Source organism: Ostrinia nubilalis, chromosome 28, assembly GCF_963855985.1.
Source record: "Ostrinia nubilalis chromosome 28, ilOstNubi1.1, whole genome shotgun sequence".
Lineage (NCBI taxonomy): Eukaryota > Metazoa > Arthropoda > Insecta > Lepidoptera > Crambidae > Ostrinia > Ostrinia nubilalis.
The window spans coordinates 2,733,305-2,759,049 of NC_087115.1; the positions used below are offsets into that span (position 1 = coordinate 2,733,305).

Here is a 25,745-nt window from a genome sequence, read left to right on the forward strand (position 1 = left end):
AACCGTAAGGCAGAGGCCCCGTGCGTGCACAAAAGGGCCCCGCGATTATAAGGGGTCCCATTTTCTGCAATGAAAAGAGTCTGGGATCAATGGTACGGGCTCTTGATATTTTATTACCTATTTTAGTTTCGTTTCAGACAAATGACGTCCACTGCCGGACAAAGGCCTCCCCCAAGGATTTCCACAAAGACCGGTCCTGCTCCGCCCGCATCCAGGCACCTCCCGCGACCTTCACCAGATCGTCGGTCCACCTAGTGGGGGGCCTGCCCACAGCCCTATACTACGTCTTCCTGCTTGTTGTTGCCACGAGGGCGAGGACATCATTTGGCTGAAACGAACTAACGAATTGTAATTTGTAACTATAGTTAGTTACATGAATCGCGAAGGGGTGGTTATGGGCCCCAAAATGGTTTATGAATCTGTCCCTGGGCATTAGGGGCATGTATAGACTCGTTTTCTAGGTCAAGAGAGCTTAATGCACACTCATTGAGCCTCTTAAGTTTCTCGCCTCAGCAAAACGGAATGTCAAGAGTCTTATAGGCCTTCATCTATGAAATTGGCGTTTTGTGTTGCTTAATCTTATTGGATAACTATGTACTCGTAGCTGTCTGTGCTGCGATTTCATACGGATGAAAATAGCTTGAATAATATTTCCCGTTTTTGCAACTTTGTCTTTACTGCTCCACCGCTATTGGCTTTGGTATTGAGTGTTTGAAAAAATATTTTTGTGTTGGATGGATAGCCCATTTATTGAGGAAGGCTTTAGGCTAATAACATCACCCTACTACAACCAATAGGGCCAGAGCAGTAAAGAAAAATGTTGCAATAACGTGAAATAATTCACACTATTTTCGCGGAATCTATGTCGGTCACTTTGGTTCTCCTGCGGATCTCCTCATTTCTGATCCGATCACGAAGAGAAACTCCGATGATAATGATGATGATCTTTAATTACAGACACAGATAAAGCAAGAGAAGCGAGGGAGCTCCGCGAGGCACCCGTGGCCGTGTGTTCGCAGCGCCGCGCGCTATGCCTCGCCGCGTTGGTATTTTCGGCTATGTTCGCCACTGCACTGCTCGTCGTGTATGCCACGCCGCAGCCAGGTGAGAATGGGATGGGATGGGATGGGATGGGACGGAACGGAACGGAACGGAACGGAACAGCACCTGAATCAGCACTGGCCCATTTATTGTCCTGAAGCAGTGGTAGGGTACTGGGACGTGTAAAAGTGCTTTTTTTAGGCCATTTACAGAAATAAATGAGTTTTATGAGTTTTTTAACGGAATGGAATAAAATAGAATTGAATTGAATGGAGCTAAACTAGATAATAAATAGAATGGAATAGATTTTTTTTAACCACAATTCAAAAATACTTTATTATGCTCGATAATGTCATCTAGCGACAAAATTGTAATATTTTGTTATTATTACGAGTAATACCTACTCGAGTATTTTAACTGTATTAATTTCTGTCTTTTCCCGCTTCCAGACTGCCCGTGCGCGGGGGAAAGTCCCCTGATACCCGGCCAGCCTCCCACGGGGGCTGAGACCAACACTGCCTCGTCCAACAAGTGAGTACACAGGCCAGTTGACACTACCAAACATTTTGTGTATCTAGGATTCTACCGTGGCGTGTAGCCGTGTGGTGACGGCAGAGTAGAATACATTTGTCACCAACCCCTACTCTTCCCGCGGGTGTCTTAGGGACTACGCATCAAACAGAGAACGGGATCTCCAACCCGCCTGCCAAGCGTGGGGATTAAGGCAAAACCCTCCACTTTAGTGGAGAAGGCTCATAGTCCAGCAGTGGACTGTAAAGGGCTATTGATGATGATGATGATGATGAGGATTCTACACCTTCATCATCGACACATCTTCACTTGGAGCGAGTTCAAACGCGAAGCTCAAGACCGAACGCGATGGAGGACTGTGGTGGACGCCTTCTGCCCCATCTAGGGGACATACTTAGGACCTTAAGTCACACCTTCATCATTAGGTCATTTATGCCCGTTTTTACCATCAATCCCTAACTTTTAAGTGACCCCTATGAAAACAAAATTCCTGTTATTATGTTATAAGAAAGGGATCAACACCGTATCACCTTTCGCCACGCTGTAAACCGCGAGGATCACGTCCAGTACGGAGTTTCATACAAAGAATACTGTGGGCTAATTCAAATGCATTTGTCGAGAGTAGAAATCGTCTGTCAAATAATTTTCTAGTAATCAATTTTGAACTGATTGTCAAGGTAATACAGTTGAAAATTGAATATCAAAGCCAGACTACGCCTAATGTCAGATCAGCCGATGGTAGATGCCAAAGGACAATGTTCGTTCTCCATACATTGTTCGCCTAAGAACCAACAATTTTGACATATTACTACCCGAAAGCGAAATAATACGATTCTGTGTGTAAGAACAATGATTCCTGATGGACACTTGCCATAAAATTAATGATTAAGAATATTAAATCACAGCGATTTTATAATATGTCGTTTATGACAACATGGCGTCTAATGTATTGTGTGAATGTATGAACGCCGATTCGCGAAAAATGTTTTATATTGTCGTCACGCCGAGTCGCAGCCAAATAGTATAAAATAATAGAACAAGTTTTAGAAATACAACTCGGCATTCCACTTTTATAATATGCCTACATATTGCACGTAAATAAACAACATGAATCGTAGGTTGTTTCCACCATTTCCACCCTTGTCATCTGACACATGAAATAAACTCCTATTGTATTATAGATATCGAAGTCGAATCGTATATAATAATAGAATGGGTTTTGGAGATCACTCGGGGTTCCACTTTTATAAAAAAACCTACATATTGCATAAAAATAACACGAATCATGAGTTTTCTTTTCACCATTTACATCTGACACGAGATAACAAACTCCTATCTCCATGACTACCGTCGTAGTCTATGCCAAAGACTACAATATTTTAAGCAAGAAGTTTCAAACCTTAGCGGCTACAGTAACCCCTGGGCCACATACATCATGATAACATTCGGTCGACACCGGAACGAAGTCTTCGATTATGCAAAAAAGCATCGTATTCTAGTGCGGCTATATCACGTTCAACCGGGGTTTTAATTCGACTAAATTCCTGACTAAAGACTGGAAGAAAATACGCCGCATTGTATGAGCACTTCGTGTTCGTTAAAGCGGCTTCAGATCTAGAGCCCACACAGTTTTCTTTCCAATAATATCCGCAAGTAGCGCTGCATGATCAAAAACGGCAATAGTTATTAAGGTGCCAAAATTATATGATTACTTTGGCACGGTATTATACACGTTCGAAGATTTGTCATTTTCATTCATTTCATCATCATCATCATCATTTCAGCCACAGGACGTCCACTACTGAACATAGGCCTCCCCCAATGACTTCCACATCGCACGGTTGGTAGCGGCCTGCATCCAGCGCCTTCCCGCTACCTTTATCAGGTCGTCGGTCCACCTTGTGGTGGGTTGATATTGCAGAATATGACTTTTGATAGGTTCATCATAGAATTCGGCGGGGATATCCTCACGGAGGAAGTTCGAAAAAGGGCGGAACAAGATCTTATAATAATGCAAGGCCGAAGCTGTAACGCGCGTGCTCCTACGTGTAATCCGGCGAGTATGCAATAAATAGTAATGTCTGGTAAATAGCGGTAATACGTATCGTTCGTTCGTTCGTTTCAGCCGAAAAGACGTCCACTGCTGGACAAAGGCCTCCCCCAAGGATTTCCACGAAGACCGATCCTACACCGCTCGCATACAGGCACCTCTCGCGACCTTGACCAGATCGTCGGTCCACCTAGTGGGAGGCCTGCCCACGCTACGTCTTTCGGCTCGTGGTCGCCACTCAAGAACTTTCCTGCCCCAGCGGCCATCAGCTCTACGAGCTATGTGCCCCGCCCCGTCTATGTCTATATGCGCTACGATTACAGGGTATCATTTTGCATAGTCGCAAGACTTCACTCCGCTGCTGTCAAATCAATGTCGCATAATGTTATCGCAATGTGTGTGGCCCTTGGCCAAATCACAGAAGCCTATGCGAAGAAAGAGCACTTGAATGACAATGAAAATCAGGGTTACCATTTTATAAGATCTCCTCACTATTGAGGGTAACAAAGTAACATTAATAATCTAGCCATTAATTACATTTATTACCTATACGAGAAAGTAAAGCAACATGCGGTTTTATTTTAATTTGTAAAATATTTGTAACAGTTTGTTCTAAGTTTAGTTTTACAACAGTATTGCTGTTTCAGCTGTCACTGTGAAGCTTTGGGATAATAAATAAATAGAAAAAATATTAACATAAATATTTATTTAAGTTTTTATGTTCATTATCATAATATGCCAATTTAAGTTACACTGTGTGACAGTCTTTGACACTAAACAAACTCTTCAGCTTAATAATACCTACCTACAGGGCGTTTTTATAGTTACTCTTGCTGATGAAACAAGAAGGGTTGATTCTACTACTGAAATACAACTACTTTTCTTACAGGACCAATATCAAATTCTCAAAAAAATTCACATTCTCGTGATGGTGATAATTTCTATGGAGAGGTTTTTTTTTATATTCGGTCTCTTGGGATAAGTTATTCCATTTGAGCAGTAAAATTAATCCTTTTTATTTGATCACATATAAAAATAACACAAGTGTTTAGGAAAACTTCTTCTTTGGTATGGTATCACTACGGAGTTATAATGGCGGCAACTCTCAGAATACAGAACAAACCAGAAGGAGTGTTCGATAACATTTCCACGCGGCAACTTGTGTCCAAAATACTTCCCCTCCCGCGCCCCTCTACCCCCTTTAGTGTTACTAGCGCCGTGTGACACCCCCATTTTTGGGGTAAAATTACGTAATTTTTTAAAGAGATGTTAAACAAGTAAAAAATAAGTAAGTGAAATAAGTACACACGGCCACAGTGTTAACTATCCATTTCCGTTTTTGCTCTCGCTCTTATCAAATGGTGATTCTTTGCGATAGAACGAGACGACATGACTGGCCATAGGCATAGATAGTACCTACCTACCTATGAATTTAATTTTTACTCCGAAGTAACTAAGTGTAGATGATTATTTATTTCTATTAAATAGTGTAATATACTATATGTAGGAATAATATGTTATTTAAAAGTCAATTACAAAAGTCGAATATAAATTTTAGAATGCCAAGTAAAACAAAAAAGAAACTTAAGGTTCTTTATTATGTAAACATATCCACAACAAAACATTTGTTTACGGCGCAGTAGTGCTTTTAGTTTAACTTTTCTTGGAGTCAAAAACAGAATCCAAATCAAAAACATCACCAATACTTAAATTTGATTGCGAGGCAACTCTGGCTGTGTATCCTGAAAGAAAATCAGAGTAAGTATGTAAGCAATAATTAATTACTTAAAATTATTATTAAATATACAAATATTGCTGCTGCTGATCTGTTGATACCAATGCCTTACTTTTGAATAAATGGGAAAGTATGAAATTCACGATAGTAATTTATTATCTCCTCATTATTAGGGAGTAATATTATAAATTAATTCAATATATTGAAATCAAATCAAAATCAAAAATATTTATTCAGTTTAGACCACAAGTGGCACTTATAATTTAATTAATCAGGTTGTCATGTCATGGATGAAATTACACTAAAAACTAATTAAAACAAAAAGGATGGGGAAAATATTCCATTATTCTGTGGTAACGCTAACAAAATTAACGCGTGAATTTTTTATAAGTAGACAAATGTAATTCAATATAAAAAAGTAGGGTAAAATATTCCGTTGACCTGTGGCAACACTTACAAAATACAACCGTGATTTTTTTTGAAAATTATTATTTAATTAAAATGAATTGGAAATGTGCTACTTACGGATAAAACATGATCCCATGCACTTTCTTCGTAATTCCAGTAGCATTCTTACATGTTGGAACGGCACAAGACGGCATAATTTAATTATAAAGTGTCAATCTGACGGATATGTAAACAATGCGCGCGCCGGCCATTGACTGATTGCTTTAAAGTCAAAGTAGTGCGATTTGGAGTATAGTTCCAAAATACTGGACTGTCCTGTCGATGACATTGACAGTGGGGCGCCACCGTCAATACCGGATCGCTGGTTCAGATTTTTGCCATGTTGGAAACCATATAGTTGAACGATGGTAGCGCCCCCCTGTCATTGAGTTTGGTGGGACAGTTCAGCGTGGGTCATCTATACTTTATATGAATACACATTTACGCCCGTTGACGGTTTCTGGTTTGTTCCGTATTCTGAGCGGCAACTCTGTATCACTGACTTGTAACTTTCAAACAGTATGAATAATAAGGGCACCACATTGGTTTTCTTTCTGAAAAAAGGCTTTCACTTTTAGTACTAACCCTTTAGCACTATTTCATTGAAATAAAAATACAATAAACGCACAGAAGACTGAAATTGAGTCAACTGACGTGACATTTATAATTTGTTGACATTATGACAGTTTGACAAGACTAGGGATTGAAAAAGTTTTATTTGAAAAAGTAAAATGACAATTTATTAAAACGATTCACAAGGATATAATCGATTAAAAATATTTATAAAATGTTCTGATACTTGCCTGTAGCGATTATCCAATCCTGGTTTCTACTGAAAAACTACCTCGTGGCAATTTTAATAAAATAATAAAATCTTTATCTTCTCTTTCACAATCTATAAAAGTTCATTTGGTCTATTATTATACATGCGCTATGAATGATTGGTGGATTTTGACATATCTGTCAATGTCATGTCAAAAATAACCAATCATGCAGCATTTGGACCTCACGTCTACGTATTGCCATCTCGCGGATTTTTCAATCGCGAAAACCCTCATTGGCATAGATTATAAGAGACTGGCAACTATACTAGGTTGATATATGTTTCTCTCACTTCAACTGGCATTGGATTCAACATCGGATTCTGACACTTTTACAGTTATGATACCATGAATATCAGTTTATGGTCCTAATTATTTTCATTTTATTTACGACCTTCGACCAGTTGGACACTTTAGATAGCTTCTTGTAATAGTGTCAATATCTTTTTAGCTTTTAACGCAAATCTAGTCTTCTAATCGATTTATTTTATTTTCAAAATCGATATTTTATTGTCTATGATGGCCGCAGGAACATCACTATACATGGACTCCCAGCAATAAAGTACGGTAATGCCTCGTACAGATTTTATCGGCAAAAATAATGGAACTTGATAGGTTTTAGACCATGCCACGCACCAAAACGTCCGGAAGTTGTAATAGTATTATAGAATAAACGTTAAAAGACTTATTTATTTAATTTTTCAATGCTTAAGTGTCCATTAGAATGAAAGGGTGCTTAATGTATTAAAAAAAATAGAAAATAATTATGATGGGTTAATGTTTTTGGGCGGTTTTTTAGGCGGTTTCTGACAATGTCCTTTCCAATATCGCGTACGAAGACGGAGAACTTTGTCAATATAGTGGTACATAAGGGTCATAATTAGTGGATGCCGACGATTTTCGCGCTGTCATCTCAACGACTGCCCACCCTTGTCGTTAGAGCAGTCGACTGGATAGAAAGCATGGAAATAACATGGTGATTGATAAACTAGGTGCAAATAAACATATTTTATAAACACAGAATGCTTTTTGCTTAAATTTGAACATAAATTTACCATAATATAACTTATTACACTTATGTCTGGATTTGTAAGCAGAAATATGGATAGGTACCTACTGGATGGAGTGGATGACATAGTGGATGGAGTGTTTTGTAAAACTGCAAAAAAACTTTTAATTCTAGAAATATTTAACGACTAGCTGCTACTAACTGTAACTTACACAAACTTCTGCCGTTCACCGCTAGGGGCGCTGTGCAATCTGCCACACATTTTGTACGCACTTGGTAAGGTTAAACTTATGGTAGAGCTACAGAACTTTCATATAATAAATTATCATGCGCAAAAATTAGTCTGTTTGGGCCCGCCATACACGGACAGTTCGAGCAATTAGCCAGTGGTCAACATAAAGGCACGGACCGCTTTTGCAGCCAGTCAACAGCTTGAATCTACCATTGATAACTGCTGGAGTACCTAGTTGGTAGTGAAACTGCTCAACAGGTCACAATTTCATTTTCATTCAAATCAGTAGCAACATTGATTTTGAGGAAGAGGAACCACTGCTACTTTGTAATATTTGCTCGAGCAGTCAGTATAAAATATACCTGGCAACTGAAATTTCACCGTGCCGAAGTAGTCACAACTGCTCGAGCAGTCTACCGTGTATGTGTGTATGTAGAAAACAGTTGTCAGTATGCAGTTGCAGCTAGAAGCTGTCGTAATTGTGTAAGAGTGCCTAAAATGATTTGTGTCTTAGTTTTACTGCTATAAATTTATACTACGCCTACGCATACCAATATTATAAATGCAAAAGGAACTCTGTCTGTCTTGCTTTCAACCGATTTTGATGAAATTTGGCATAGAGATAGTTTAACTCCCGGGAAAGGACATAGATAGTTTTTATCCCGGTTTTTGAAACAGGGACGCGCGCGGTATTGTATTTCGGTGACAGACAAAATTCCACGCGGGCGAAGCCGCGGGCGGAAAGCTACTATAAGTATTATAACCCTTTGTTTGATGTGCTTGTAGCTTAATGATTTTTAATGCTTAGAAAGGCACGATAAATGTTGGTCTGGGCTAATATCTCTTTTCGTCATTTTCAAAGGCTTTACAACAGTTTTTAACTGTATTATCACATTGTAACACCTATATTACTATTATGGAAGCAATAAACGTATTGAGTATTGAGTATTTGATAAAATCTAACATTGATTGACCCCTTCCCTCGCACACCCACATCTCCTAGATTAAATTATTGTCATTATTTACTGTGTTCATTTGATTTGGTGCATAATCTGAAAACCATTTAAAGATTTAACCATTTACAATGAAAATAATTAGCTCGAATTCGTACAGTTTTTTTTATTTGTCATTTTTGACAATTAGTGTAATGTTTTAAATAAGACCGAAAATGATACGATTTTCTTTATGGTTTTTGTATTAGTTTGTTTTTAAAATTCACTTTATAGTAAATTAAAGATAAATCCAGATTTAATCACAGTGTTATTTATTAAATATACCTATATATAAAAATGTCTTCATTAAAGTAAATATATTATGTAATTTTAACAGAGGGACTTTATAACTAAATTATTTTTTTATAGCTCTAATGTAAACTTTCATCAATCATTCCTCCCTCCAATCCAATGACATATAAAAACATCTTAAAGATGACCTAAACTCTATGCCTAAACTGAACTGTCCCACCAAACTCATTGATAAGGGGGCGCTACCGTCGTTCAACTATATAGTTTCCAACATGGCAAAAATCGGAACCAGCGATCCGGTATTGACGGTGGCGCCCCGCTGCCAATGTCAAGGTTATATTTCTATCATATTTTTTTTTACCACCAAAACTGTCAGATGCTATTTTTCAAATAGCCCTATCCTACTATTTGATACAAAATCTAACGAAAGTGTGCACGACGGACGGCCCCGAATAGAAACTTATAGCTGTAAATAATTGTTTCGTTTTTGTTTCATAGTTGTTTCATAGTTATTTCGTTTTATAAAGTTTGTATAGTTTAAATATCGATAACTTCGTAATACAGTCCACTTTCTCTTAGTTGGTTCTCAATTAGTAATGTGTCGAGTCCTTAATTACTGATTAATAGGCGTATGTGGGACGTTGGAGATGTATAAATCATAGTTTATTTTAGAAAACCATAGAAATGTATAATTTGATAGCCCTTTGTTTTATGTATATTGATTAAACCTGTAATTTCGTCTAGTTATGTATGTCGAGTCATATTTATAATATGTAAATTAGATAGATAATTATGTGTAGATCTTTATAGTTATTTACTTTTAATTGGTGATAATCTTAATTAGCCATAAAGGCAATTAATGTGAAATAGTGTGGCCAAATGAGCCCTAATTTTTGTACAAATGCTTTATTAGTAATTAACCCTGTACCTGTGTACCTTTATTTACCTATCGAATAGTAAGAAGTAATTTGTCTGAAAATAAATAACATAGATTCCAAAGAATAGTGGAAGAGCTAATTAGAATCCGATAAGAATTAGGTCAAGGTCATAGTTAAAAAATAGGTCACCGAATAGATAAAAAACAGGCTCTCTATACGGTATTGCCGCCCAGGGGGGGTCTAAATTAGAAAGAGAGGGCAATAGATTTGCTGTTTCATTAGAGCGAGAGGCAGCTAGGTTTTCTCACTCTAATGAAAGTAAATAAATATCGGGGTGCCATCCGGACCCAGTCAGTTCCGCGTTTTCTCCTCAACAAGCTACAACACCAAGCTCTCGCCACTGCTCCGAGGAACCGGTCACAGTCTCAACCACAACCGAGTTATTATTTCTGCGCTCCCCGCCCCCTTCGTCTCGCTCTCCCGCTCGCGCTGCACCCCGCATCGCGCCGTGTCGGCGTACGGTATTCAGGGTCCGCACAGGGTTGCTACCCCATACCGTCCGGCACATTGGTCCATTCGGAGCCGGATTGGACACTTCGGCAGCAAAAGCGAGTGGGAAATTTCATCGGCTTCATAACCGGAAGCAAGGGGAGCGTAGTAAAATGCCGGTGACTCGGAGTAGAGGCAGACCCGCGGAGCCGATCGAGGCACAGGAGCGCCCTGAGGAGAGCGCTCCCGCGACCGCGTCACAGTCAGTGGCGGCCCCGAGGCCGTCAGCGCCGGAACCGGTGCGGCATATCGAGCCGCCCGGCTCCCCGTCGGAGGCGCCACCACCACCGCCACCACCGTCGTCGCAACAGCAGCACGACGACGCAGCAAGAGCGTCGTCGACGAAATCCGACCGCGCGCGAAGGATCGCGCGCGCCAAACAGAAGATAGCCAGACTCAAGCTGGAGCTGGAAGAGGCCAGGCTTGCCGTCCTGGAGGAGGACAGCCAGGACGGCGAGTCGGTCGCATCGGGTGAATCGCTGGGCCAGGCGCGAGTGGCCGAGTGGCTGAATACAGTGCCGCCGCCACCGCCCGCCGCGCCGCTCAGTGCACCGCAACAGTCTACAGGCGTAGCACCGCCGCCCGGCGTGCCACATGCACCGCCGCCCGGCGTGTCACACGCACCACCGCCGCCACCCGGCGCGCCACACGCGCTGCCGACCGGCGTATCGATCGCACAGCAGCTCGCCGCGCCGCTATCGGGCGTGGCGCCGCCGCACAGCGTACAGTTGAAGCAATCGTCGTCATCGAAGCCGCCGCCAGCAGCAACGGGGTATCATCGGTCCGAGGGACAATTCGACCTTAACGAGCTGGCGGCCGCCATCGCGCAGGCCGCGCGCCCACATGGGGCCACGCCGCGATTCATCGGAGAACTGATGCCCTTCGGGGGCTCGCATCTCGACTGGCTCGCCTTCAGAGCGGGCTATCAAGAAACAGAGAGATACTTCACAGAAATCGAGAATACAGCCCGCCTGCGACGGGCTTTGAAAGGAAAAGCCAAGGAAGCGGTTAGCAGTTTACTCATAGTAAACACTAGCCCGGCGGAAATAATCGGCGAACTCGAGACAAGATTCGGCAGACCGGAGACGATTGCGCTCGCCGAGATCGAACGACTTCGCAACGTACAGAAGCCTACAGATGCGCCACGGGACATAATACAGTTCGCGAGTCGAATAAAAAACAGCGTCGCTACACTCCGCGCACTCCAGCAGCCGCAGTACATGTACAATCCGGAAGTGGTCAAGCAAGTGACAGAGAAGCTGACGCCGTCGCTGCGGTACCGGTGGTTCGACTTCAGCCGGGACCAGCCGCCAGAGGAGCCGGACCTCGTGCGCCTTCACCGCTTCGTGACCAGGGAGGCGGAGGCGTGCGGGAAGTACGCAGACCCCGAGCTCGTCGGCGGCGCCGAGGATCAGCAGCAGCGCGCGGCGCCACGCAACCGGCCGCAGCGCGCCTACAACAGTCGGAGTGACAGCGAAAAGGGCGACAACAGAAGCGAAAAGTGTCCAGTGTGCAGTTTACCGAACCATAGCGCCGACAAGTGTAGAAAATTTGTGCGTGCGAACAACAGTGAACGATGGAGCATAGCGAAAGCGGATCGACTATGCTTCCGTTGCCTGAACCCCAGGAGAGGGGGGCATAAGTGTGAAGACCGTCAGTGTGGAGAGGACGGCTGTGAGAGGACCCACCACCCATTACTGCACTTCAAGAGACCCGAAGTGCCAGCCAGCCGGAGTGAAACAGTGACAGCAGCAAACTCATCTGGAAAGTCAACCGTAAGTTTCCTCAAAATTCTACCAGTGACAGTGGTGGGCCCCAAGGCCAATATAGACACATTCGCACTATTAGACGACGGCTCTACAGTCACACTCGTAGACGAAGACCTGGCTAAGCGCGCGGGCGCTACAGGACCCATAGACCCATTGAGCATAGAAGCTATAGCGGGGGCCCGAGTCACGCGTACCGACTCGCGACGAGTGAAACTTGTGCTACGAGGGCAAGATGAAGAGCACTCCCTGCGAGGCCGCACTATCAAGAACTTACGACTGGCGGCCCAGCACATTGACCGAGACTTGTCAAAATATCAACATCTTCAAGATATCGAAACGCGAGTGCGGTATGCGGAGGCGCGGCCCACTATCCTGATCGGGCAGGACAATTGGGAACTCCTACTGGCCAACGAGGTACGACGTGGCGCCGCAACAGAACCGGTGGCGTCCCGCACACCCCTGGGGTGGGTGCTCCACGGCTCAAGCAGCCGGAGCCTGGGGCACACAGTCCACCACGTATACAGGCTCAATGAAGAGAGCGACAACAGAATAGAAGAAATGATCAAGAGACATTTCGCAATCGAATCGTTGGGCGTGACGCCCAAGAAAACGCGCGCCGACCCCGAAGAGCGGGCGCTTCGCATCCTGGAGAGTGAAACCATCAAGCTGCCGACAGCGGGCTACGAAACGGGCCTACTTTGGGCCACCGACCACCCCGAGCTGCCCAACAATTACGACCAAGCCTTGACGCGCCTACACAGCACAGAGCGCAAGCTGGACAAGCAGCCGGAGCTCGGGGCGGCGTACGAGCGGCAGATGACACAGCTGATAGAAAAAGGATACGCAGAGGAAGCCGCCACCGCACCATCGACCACCGGGCGCATCTGGTACCTGCCTCACTTCCCGGTGCTCCATCCAGCCAAGCCCGGGAAGGTGAGGCCAGTCTTCGACGCCGCCGCTCGCACGAAGGGTACGTGCCTGAACGACCACCTGCTGTCGGGTCCGGACCTCCTGCAGTCGCTGCCGGGGGTGCTGATGCGCTTTCGCCAGCACGCCGTCGCCGTCGCCGCGGACATACAAGAGATGTTCCTGCGAATACAAGTTCACGAGAAAGATAGAGATGCGCTGCGCTTCTTGTGGCGCTCACACCGGCGGGAGGGACCGCCCACAGAGTACCGGATGAAGTCGGTCATCTTCGGAGCAGCCTGCTCACCGTGCACGGCGTTGTTTGTCAAGAATCACAACGCCGAGCGTCATCGGGCCGACCATCCGGACGCAGCCGAAGCCATCGTGCGTCATCACTACATGGATGATTATCTCCAGAGTTTTGAAACAGTTGAAGAAGCAGTTAGAGTGAGCACCGACGTGCGCACAGTGCACGCGGATGCCAATTTTCATTTGGCCAAGTGGGCCTCGAATCGCTCCGAAATACTAGAAGTCCATCGGGCGGAAGCTGCCGCCACTCGGGACGTCACACTTGAAGACATCGAAGAGAAGGTCCTGGGCCTCACCTGGAGGCCGACCTGCGACACTTTGGGATTTAATCTGAACTTCGCCCGGGTGCCTGACGTCGACAGCGGGCAAACTCCGACGAAGAGGGAGGCTCTGCGGACAGTGATGTCACTGTTCGACCCGCTGGGCCTCGCCTCCCCCATCACCATCGTAGCGAAACAGCTGCTACAAGAGGCGTGGCGCGTAGGCGTCGATTGGGACGTCCGCCTACCACCGCCGCTGTCGACGGGCTGGAGTGAGTGGGTGCGGCAGCTGGCCGCGCTCCGAGACGTCAACCTGCCAAGATGTCACCCTGGCTACAGCCGGGCGACCCGACGCGAGCTGCACACCTTCGTGGACGCCAGCGAGAAGGCCTACGCCGCTGCTGTCTACTGGCGCACTGAAGACGAAGACGGTAGAGTGCACGTGACGCTTGCCGCCGCCAGGGCGCGCGTGGCGCCCCTCAAGCTGACGTCCATCCCAAGGCTCGAGCTGCAGGCCGCCGTGCTGGGCTGCCGCCTGGCCCGCACCGCCGCCGACGAATACCAGCTGAAAGCAGACAGAAGAGTCTTTTGGAGCGACTCGAAAACCGTACTCGCGTGGCTGAGGGCGGGACCCCGCTCTTTCAAGCCTTTCGTCGCACACAGAGTGGCAGAAATAGAGGAAGACACACAGGCGAAGGAGTGGCGGTGGGTGCCGACCCAACAGAATGTGGCTGACGACGCCACCAGAGGAGCGCCGGTCAACTTTACGCAGCATCATCGGTGGTTCACGGGACCGAAGTTCCTGTATGAGCCTGTTGACAGCTGGCCGGCCGAGAAAATAGAACAGGCGGCCCCAACCGGAGAAGAGAGGACCCACTCCGTCGCATCAAGCATCGTCGAGCCCAGAGTCTCCGAGGCATTACCGTCACCACACAGATTCTCGTCGTGGCTGCGCCTGATACGCGCCACGGCGAGAGTCCTCCAGGCGATACACCGCTTCCGTGCCCCGCTGCGCCGGGCGCGCCCGCAGAGCGCCAACGTCAACAGTTACAAGCGGACAACTCGAAACACCGAAGCCGACCCGACGTGGCGCCGTGTCGCCAAGCCGACCGCGCCGCCCACGCCGCGCCGAGCCGTCCTTACAGAAGACGTCATACCGCCGTTGGCCGCCGAGCACATCGTGTGGGCAGAGGAGCTGTGGGTGCGCGCCGTGCAGCAGGAAGCGTTCGGCGCCGAATTAGAAGCTTTAAAGAAGACAGAAGCAGTGTCCAATGACAGCCGGCTGCGCTCACTCGCGCTGGCCTTCGATCCGTGCGAGCCGGTGATTAAGCTGAAATCAAGAATCACGGCCGCAGAAAACATCGCTGAAGAACAGAAGCATCCGATTGTGCTGGATGGAAACCACCAGTACACCAAACTCTACGTGGCATGGACGCACCAGAAATTACACCATGGCGGCGTGGAGACAGTCCTGAACGAGATCCGACAACGCTTCTGGGTGATCCGAGCTCGTCCCATCGTGCGCAGCGTGATCAAAAGTTGTCAGCAGTGCAGAATTCGGCGCGCGGTGGCCGCAGTACCACCGACAGGCGACCACCCGACGGGACGCCTCGCTCACCATCAGCGGCCCTTCACCTACACCGGCCTCGATTATTTCGGGCCGCTCTCAGTCACCGTGGGCCGACAACACCAGAAGCGGTATGTGGCGCTGTTCACATGCCTCACCACCCGGGCCGTGCACCTGGAGGTCGCGGCCTCACTCTCCACCGACTCCGCCGTCCTCGCGCTGCGCCGCATGATGGCGCGCCGAGGGCAACCATCAGAGATCTGGTCGGACAACGGCACCAACCTGCGTGGTGCCGACGTCGAGCTCCAGCGGGCCGCCCTCCAGGCGAGCCGGCAGGAGGCCGCCAACCACCTCATCAGATGGCGCTACATACCGCCGAGCGCACCGTTCATGGGCGGGGCGTGGGAACGCCTCGTCCGGTCCGTCAAGGACGCCCTCAGTACCGTCCTGCGCGAGCGTCACCCCCACGAAGAGACGCTCGCCACTCTGCTTTGCGAGGCAGAATACACAGTCAACAGCAGACCACTGACCCACGTGTCAGTGGACCCCGACGACGCCGAAGCCTTGACCCCCAACCACTTCCTACTCGGGGGGTCGGGCCGCATCCAACAGCCGGGGACGTTCACCGAAGCAGACGTCGCCAGCCGCCACCACTGGAGGCGAGCTCAGCGGCTAGCCGACGAGTTCTGGGACCGCTGGGTCCGAGAGTACCTGCCGGAGCTCCAACACCGGCGGGAGCCGCACGGGAGCGGAGCACCGCTCAACATCGGCGACCTCGTGCTCATCGCCGACTCCAACCTGCCACGCAACGTGTGGCCCCGGGGGCGCGCCGCCGACGTCGCCACCCGCACCGGAGTCCTGCGCCGCCCCACCAAGAAGCTCGTCGTGCTGCCCACATCGACCGACGTGGCACCGAGTGAGGTGTAGCGCCGAGTCAACCAGCGCTACACGGCGGGAGAATGTGCACGACGGACGGCCCCGAATAGAAACTTATAGCTGTAAATAATTGTTTCGTTTTTGTTTCATAGTTGTTTCATAGTTATTTCGTTTTATAAAGTTTGTATAGTTTAAATATCGATAACTTCGTAATACAGTCCACTTTCTCTTAGTTGGTTCTCAATTAGTAATGTGTCGAGTCCTTAATTACTGATTAATAGGCGTATGTGGGACGTTGGAGATGTATAAATCATAGTTTATTTTAGAAAACCATAGAAATGTATAATTTGATAGCCCTTTGTTTTATGTATATTGATTAAACCTGTAATTTCGTCTAGTTATGTATGTCGAGTCATATTTATAATATGTAAATTAGATAGATAATTATGTGTAGATCTTTATAGTTATTTACTTTTAATTGGTGATAATCTTAATTAGCCATAAAGGCAATTAATGTGAAATAGTGTGGCCAAATGAGCCCTAATTTTTGTACAAATGCTTTATTAGTAATTAACCCTGTACCTGTGTACCTTTATTTACCTATCGAATAGTAAGAAGTAATTTGTCTGAAAATAAATAACATAGATTCCAAAGAATAGTGGAAGAGCTAATTAGAATCCGATAAGAATTAGGTCAAGGTCATAGTTAAAAAATAGGTCACCGAATAGATAAAAAACAGGCTCTCTATACGGTATTGCCGCCCAGGGGGGGTCTAAATTAGAAAGAGAGGGCAATAGATTTGCTGTTTCATTAGAGCGAGAGGCAGCTAGGTTTTCTCACTCTAATGAAAGTAAATAAATATCGGGGTGCCATCCGGACCCAGTCAGTTCCGCGTTTTCTCCTCAACAAGCTACAACACCAAGCTCTCGCCACTGCTCCGAGGAACCGGTCACAGTCTCAACCACAACCGAGTTATTATTTCTGCGCTCCCCGCCCCCTTCGTCTCGCTCTCCCGCTCGCGCTGCACCCCGCATCGCGCCGTGTCGGCGTACGGTATTCAGGGTCCGCACAGGGTTGCTACCCCATACCGTCCGGCACAGAAAGAATACTTTACATTTCTTGTGGGCTGCCCACAGGGAAGAATTGCGGAGAAGGCGGAAAATGCGAGAATTAGCCAGAATATATGAAGAAAATTTTGAAGACATGCCAGAGCTTCTGTTCAGGCAACGTTACAGGCTTAACAAAGGCCAATTTTTTCTAATTTCAAGTGTCGCGTCTTGGAAGCATATTTAAAGGTTCTTTGAACCTACTTTGTATTCTCCCCAAAACTTTAACAACATCAAATCCAACCCAACGGAAAAGAGAAAATGAGGGTTAAGTTGACTGCCCAGATATTTAGTCACTCCGTGGCAATGGCAATGGGCTTTTATTCAAAAACATCTACTAGTAAGTAAACCAAAAACACTTCTGACTATCTATTAATACTATGACAAAATTTAACCATAATACTAACAAATGTTTTGATATCATAAACTAATATAATTTGGCATGATGAGTTTGGAATGTTTTTGCATTATTACTTTGTCATAATCCTACTAATATTATAAATGCGAAAGTCTGGATGTCAACATGTTTGTTACTCTTTCACTCAAAAACTACTGAACGGATTTTAATGAAACCTTACAGTATTATTTTTTATAACACAGAATAACCTTATAGGCTATAGGGGTAAAACAGGGTCCACGCATACAAAGTCGCGGGCGGCCGCTAGTGCCCAATATATTGTTTGGATAACTTATCTATCAAATTATTATCTTTTTAGTTTCTTCTCCCTTTTCTTTATTTTCAACCGACTTCAAAAAAGGAGGAGGTTCTCAATTCGACCCGTATGTTTTTTTTTTTTTTTTTTTTTTTTTTTTTTCTATGTTTGTTACGCGATAACTCCGCCAATTATGAACCGATTTGAACAAATCTTTTTTCGGCGTATAGGTAATACCTCAAGGGTGGTCCCATTTAAATTTAATAATAAAAAAAACAACCCCCAAGGGTGGAAAATTGGGGATGAACTTTTTTATACGCAATATCTCCGCCGATTATAAACCAATTTGAACGATTATTTTTTTGTTGAATAGGTATTATCAAAAGGGTGGTTTCATGCGAATTTGAAGAAAATATTTCACCCCCAAGGGTGGAAAATTGGGGATGAACTTTTTTATACGCAATATCTCCGCCGATTATGAACCAATTTTTTTTGGTCTCAGTGTACTGCCTACCTTCAGTGGTAACACCAAGGTAATAATTAGTTAACTAAAAAGCAAGAAATAAGTAAAATTTTATAAAAAAAAATAAAACCGACTCCAAAATCCTACACTAAAACGTAGAAAAATAATTACTAATTACCTACTTATTTATTAGGACGAATTATTAATATTTATGTAGGTATACCATGATTGATACTTTTGGAGTCGGTGCAGGCAAACTTTACATGTTTCATAATCTTGGCACCGACTCCAGAAGTATCAATCATGGTATACCTACATAAATATTAATAATTCGTCCTAATAAATAAGTAGGTAATTAGTAATTATTTTTCTACGTTTTAGTGTAGGTTTTTTGGAGTCGGTTTTATTTTTTTTTATAAAATTTTATAAGAAATGCTGTCAAAATATCTGATTACTTAACTAAAACTTGTAATATTGTTTTAGATGAGCTGCCTGCAGGATCTGTTGCAACAGCCACTTTTCTGGAGCATTTTAACAATTTATTTGATTTACTTAATGCGCATGCATTCACCAGACTGGCAAGAAGGGAAGCAATCAGTGTGTATAATATTAATTAAAAGATTTTGTTTAATAGAGAAAAAATTCATACCTCCTTGTTTTATTGAAGCAGCTCTATAATGTACATTTGTTTAGTTTTGAGCAAGTTAGAGCAGTTAAGCCATAAAATTTGTTTCTTCATAACTTCTTGCTTTATATTAAATGAATGAATGAATAAATAAAACTTGAATAATTGTGAAAGAACTGCGCTGCCCAGACAGTAGATTTATTAAATTAGTTATAGTTTCACAAATTGAATACCTTACTATGAAGTTTTCACAGTTATATCCTAAATCCTCTCAAAATTTGGTTGTGTTGGATGAGTTTTTTGAAAAGATCACTCTGTCCAGGGATATCCGTAATCGAAAATCAAACTTTCGGTTATCCGAAACCGTAACCGATTTAAAAGTTTCGGATGTAGGCAGTTTTAATTGTTTTTGTATAGCATTATATGTAAAGGCAAAACAGTCTGATTTACCTTTATAATGCCATCTAGTATAAATTTATATTATTTATTACTTTTTATGCGATGTAAAGTGTGCGGCCATGAATGAACCGAAAAAAATATCCGTAACCGAAACCGGTATACTATTATTCCTATATCCGTAACCGTATCCATAACCGAAACTACGTCATATCCATAACAGCCCTAAGTAACTCAGTCCACACGCACATGGCTCAAGGGTATAGGTATTTACAGCTTAATTACTACTTATCCGTTCGCTTTAAAAGTTTGCCGCTGGCGATATGACGTCACTCGAATGGAAACGTCTATAACTATAACAAACTATATTTAGAATGTTTTTTATTTATTAATATTGATAAGAATTGTGTATTTGCATAAAATAAGACACATTAATTGCGTTTAATCACTAACCGATTGCCTTTAATCGCGGTTGGGGGAGGGGACGCGCGTTTAGTTATGGAGTAGTGTCGATGGGAATGAAGATGTATGGTCCTTATAAATAACCCACGACACTACTGGCTTGGTAGTGTAGAAGGGAAAAAATATTCCCCACGACACTACTGGTAGTGTGGTTTGTTGGTGCGGTCGGTCAGAAGGGCGGCAAACTTAGCGCGAACGGGTAGTATGTGAGCCATTCCACACGTACATAGGTACGAGTAGTACCTATGGCATGCTATGCTAATAATAATTATTATTGTCTTTGCAACACGTCTAGCATAAATATGAAGGGTATACCTACTAGGTAAAAATAGGTGATTTATTGTAGGGCTTTTGTTCACACGGAAAAAATGACAAAGTTTTTAGTTTACTTAACAAATAGGTAGTAGTAACATATATGTAGAAAACAGGAACTTAGATGCCAACGAAAGAAAATAGGCTATCAAATGTTGTTTTGGGGACTTACCTTTATAAAAATATCACATTTAAAAATTCATACCATTTGTTGTTATTTAAAAAACAATGTCAATTTTGACGATTAACTGAAAGTCTATTATCTATGAATATAGTAGCGATATATGGTATCCAGCGGCAATGGCAGTGCAAAATTTTGACAATGACTGTAGTTATCATACTTCGAGTTTGTCCATGGAGACGGCAAAAGTCCTTTAGTTGGCCATAAAGTAAACTTAACGAAAAATGTTACTTAATTGATACCGAGGCGCAACCTGGAAGCATTGCTAAGTGTGCTCCTCGTTACTGGTTCATCGTTCGTCATCGTCATTGTTCGTAAAAACCGGGTCGCGGCAGGCAAATAATAAAATTAGTCTTATGTCTTCTCCCTTATTAACTTCGATGGATAAATAGCTAAACCTCCTTGCGCGTAACTGACGTTTGTTGGAAAACCGATTTTTTCAGGCCATCGGATTTTAATTTCAAAAGTCATTGACCAATCCCAGTTCATATAATAACTATTATGACGTTTTCTATTGGCCAAAAGATTTAACTCTCTAAAAATCCGCGTGCAACCATATCCTGCTTAAATATTGTGCACTTTATTGAGCACAGATTAAACAAGCTAAATGACAAATAGAATAGATTGAAATGACAGATTGCACTTGAATTACCCTACTGATCGCCTCGAGTTGATCCATACGGTTGCCATCCGTTTCCGGGTTGATAAATGTGCTTCGTCCTTTAATGACCTGATGTTAATGAACAAACACTGTCTGTTTCAGAGAACGTATTGCGAGTAACGGCCAGGTGTTTCCTTGGAGGGGGGCCCGCCTCCCCACCTTTGTGATCCCGAAGCATTACAACCTCTGGCTACACCCGAACCTGACTACTGGAGAACTGAGGGGTAAGAACCGCTTCTGTGGTCTAGTGGTAAGACCACCTGCTTCAGACGCAGAGGTCCCGGATTCGATTCCCAGTGGGTGCAGATTTTTCTGTTCAGTAGGGCTTGTTCTAAGTCCGCCTGGCTAGCTACCACCATCTTACCTAAGTCTGTCGCCATAACAATGTTAACAGCATTGTTGTGTTCCGGCAGTTAGAGGTAAGATAGCCAGTTCCTCCGTGGTTGAGGATTCTGGGTGAAGCTCGCTTCCACCACCACAGGCCAAGAGCTTCCTCGTTGTGGATAAAGAAAAAGATTTTCGTTCGTTCGTTAGTTTCAGCCAAATGACGTCCACTGCTGAACAAAGGCCTCCCCCAAGGATTTCCATAACGACCGGTCCTGGGCTGCCTGCATCCAGGCTCTTCACCAGATCGTCGGTCTACCTAGTGGGAGGCCCGCCCACGCTAATTCTTCCGGCACGTGGTCGCCACTACAGAACTTTTCTGCCCCAACGGCCATTGTCTCTACGAGCTATGATTAGCTAAGATATTAAAAGGGAAGAAACAAACATTTAGGCTGAGCTGCACCACCTAACTTTAACCGTAACTATAACGATAACTGGTGTTTTTTGTACGTGTGGCTCCTTCTTCTTTTTAATGTTAGCAATACACGTCGAGGTCGACTTGATTTGTGCCATTTTCAAGTTTTAATTGAAGCGAGTTACAAAATGGGACCTAGTGGGATGAGACCCGGGTTAATGATATAATGAAGGATGATAGATGATCTTTCCCACCTTTTGAGTCTCAGTAAAGCGGTGCTTTACTGAGACTTCATAAAATATGGACTACTTGAGAGAACCCGAAGAATCACGCTGCACTGTTTAGTATCATTTGCCCACACTCATGCACGTTCACGAACACTTAATGCTTAAATAATCCACCATTAATAGTCGACCAAACACGAATTTAAGAAAACAAAACAAAACCGCTAACATTAACATGACGCTTTACATTCCCGCCAAGAAGTCCTACGTTTTAAGTGAAGAAAGAAAGAATGTCGGGTCATGGGTGGTATGGTTTAGGTCGGGGGCCCGTGGCATTTTGCCAGCCCTGCCACCCTGTAGTTACGCCACTGAAAAGGCGATTCTAACGCAAAAATCGCACGAAAAGGCACTTAGATATACCTAAATAAAATTTATATTCATCTCTTTTTATTTTCTTTTTCTTCACAGGAGAAGTGTCAATAGACCTAAAAGTGGAAAGGGACACAAACTTCGTGGTTCTAAACGTGCGAGACATGAACGTGACCGAACGAGCGCTTTTTCGGACCGGTGGTGCTTTAGGTCCCAAAGTAGCTAAGGCTTTGGACTTTCCTGCGGCTGACCAGACCTATATTGAATTCAAGGTAATTTTTAGTTTTTTAACAGTCCCGTTATTTCGTTGCGGGTCCAATAACAGTTTAACTTTCCCCCGAGACCAACTTGACCGTCACTGGTTGGATTATTGGCGGTCAAGCTGTAGATCCTGGCTACACAGGAGTTGCAGGTGGGAACGAGAGGTGGGAAAAGTCCCGTTAGCCCCTTATACTAAGCTAAATATCGGCACAAATCGGAACTACTTAATAATCCATAGTCCCGTTAGGCACTTGTACCTATTATGCTAAATATCGGCACAAATTGGAAATAATAAATAAACCATTGATAATACAACCCCATGCTAACTGCGCACCTCGCTAGAATGCGACTCTCCCCGCGTTTGTCCCGTGATACCAAATTTACCAGAGCGTCAATCTAAATTATATTTATAACTCAAAGGTGACTGACTGACTGACATAGTGATCTATCAACACACAGCCCAAACCACTGGACGGATCGGGCTGAAATTTGGCATGCAGATGTTATGACGTAGGCATCCGCTAAGAAAGGATTTTACGATACTTCACCCCTAAAGGGGGTAAAACGGGATCCACGCGTACGAAGTCGCGGGCGGCCGCTAGTATCATTCATAATTGATGTCACGGCCGTCGACAGGGTTGTAGTGCGCTCCTGTCAATGTCATAAGGTAAACGGCTACTAGTTCGTGATAGTACGTAAGTTCGTAAGTTTTTTTTCTAGCTCAAATAATAAGCAAATGGAATATTATTTATAAAAATTCTTCATTACTACAAAAACTCTATTATTTAAGCTATCTAAAAAACCAAGTACCAACATTGTGGCGCCAAAAATGAGAGCAATACGAAGCTTCAAACTCTCAGAGAGCCAAAAACAGCCGTGCGGCGTGCAAAGGTTGCTCTCACCGTAAGGTTAGCGCTCCAACTTCTTAAGCTTATAAAAAGGCGAAGGAACGTCCATTTAAATAAAACTTGTAATAGTGGTTTCATGTGTTCCTTGACAATTGATTTGGCTTAGAAAAAAGTTATATGAAAACGTAGAATTCCTTTAAAATTGCGATTAATTGACTCACGAAATAGCGTACACATTATTTTTCGGGTGTCCCCTATTTCGTGACACTACCGATTCAAGGATATTATAGATAACATTTTGATGCTTGGTTTTTAAATAATTATTTATGATAATTTAAATGTAAGTTATGAAACAAATAATGCATTTATTTAAGTTTCTCATGACCTAAATTCGGTATATGTTTCGTTCACTAGAACTTATATGGCACGAGTTTGAAGTTCACATATATGACCAATTTTAAGATAAATTAGCATAAGTAGTACCAGCATAATTTTGGTTTTATTTCGATTTGTTTTATTTATCTTTGTTTATTTGTATTGTATATGAGATAGATAATAGTTAATTGACACATTTTGATAATAATCCATGAATTTTACTTGGGGAATGTGGAATAATCAGTATCACGAAACAAGATACCGTATTATTGTTACTTTTTTCCAAGTTCGTGATATATGAATGTATGTCGTTAGGTACTTTTATGACACATACCATCAAATAAATCGACGTATTTTTTAGTTTTTAATACTTACCTACCTAAGAAATTAATTATTTACTTTTTATTATGAGTCATTGGCGTATCTGGGATTATTTTTAGGGGGGGGGGGGCTACCCTCACTTGAAATAGCTCTAGGGGTGGGATTATGGGGAGAAGGGGGGGGGGGGGTACAAATCAAAATTTTATGGGTACGAAGGCAAGGAAGGAAGTCCCCCCACATTTCTAATGGTTATATAAATATTTTCACATATCGCTAGAAATAACAAATCAAAATTTTATGGGTACGAAGGGGGGGGGGGGGATGGTTAAGTTCCCCCCCCCCCCCCCTACATTTCTAATGGGTATATAAATATTTTCACATATTGTTAGAAATTCAAAATTGTATTATACTAGACTCACATTATTTCTTATGAATATTTCAGGTAAGTATAATATCGACAATTTCACATAATTATTTTATTCTAAATTTTTATTATCGTTTTAAATTTATTAAACCCTTAATCATTAGTAAAATATCCTAACTGGATGCATAAAACCTTATCCCGAAATAGGGGACATGAGTTCACGAACTTAGAAACAGAGCAAAATTTTGTCACGAAACAGGATCCAAACTAGAGGTCCGCAGAACAATTAATATAAAAAAAAGTTCAAACTATATAACTATAAATTATGTATTAACTTACTGTCAAAAGACCAAAGTTTAGCATACAAAAGCTTTCATACTGATATCATGCTTGGTTATTTTTAAATAAAATGTTAAAGTCGTAAGAGCCTTAATATACCGAAGTAGGGGGCACTTACCTTATCTGGGACGCTTCAGTGTTGTCCCACTATTGGCGCAAGTACACTATGCGGAAAATAAATTGACAAAATCAAAGCGCTACCGCACCGAAGTATGGGCGACTCGCGGTTGGGGGAAGGAGAAAGTACCCAAGACGGTGTTCACATTACGTCTTGGTCAATTTCCCACATAGTGTACTTGCGCCATATAACTAATCAAAACGTTTGGGTTTCAGGAAAAAATAAGGCGCAAATACAACTACACACTGAGCCTTCGTTTCATCACTAAGTTGGAGAGGAATGACAAGCAACGAGGGTTCTTTTTGACAGGGACACACAAACAGTAAGTTAACAAATCAAACTGTCAGTCCAGTCTAATCTACACTAATATTATAAAGAGGAAAACTTTGTTTGTTTGTTTGTTTGTTTGTTTGGTTGTAATGAATAGGCTCAAAAAATACTGGACCGTTTTTAAAAATTCTTTCACCATTCGAAAGCTACATTATCCACGAGTAACATATAGGCTAAATTTTATTTTGGAAAAAAATAGGGTTCCGTAAAATATGTAGATAATGTAGTTTGTAGTCAACGCGCGAAGCCGCGGGCGGAAAGTTAGTTCAAAATAAAATTTTAAATAAATAATATCCTTAGACATTTTTACACTGCGCCTCTAGTCCCAAACTAAGCAAAGCTTGTACTATGGGTATTGTGGTAATTTTCAAGTA

The 25,745-nt window shown here is 43.4% G+C and overlaps 1 protein-coding gene across 1 annotated transcript in view; it reads left to right on the forward strand.

Moving 5' to 3' along the window:
* Positions 1-25,367, forward strand: part of LOC135085192 (leucyl-cystinyl aminopeptidase-like) — a 37,758-nt gene extending 12,391 nt beyond the window's left edge. The window contains exons 4-8 of the mRNA XM_063979945.1: positions 958-1,104; positions 1,491-1,572; positions 21,186-21,307; positions 22,515-22,687; positions 25,257-25,367. Of these exons, the coding sequence (XP_063836015.1) occupies positions 958-1,104; positions 1,491-1,572; positions 21,186-21,307; positions 22,515-22,687; positions 25,257-25,367 (635 nt within the window). The remainder of the gene's footprint in view (positions 1-957; positions 1,105-1,490; positions 1,573-21,185; positions 21,308-22,514; positions 22,688-25,256) is intronic.
* Positions 25,368-25,745: the final 378 nt, after the last annotated feature.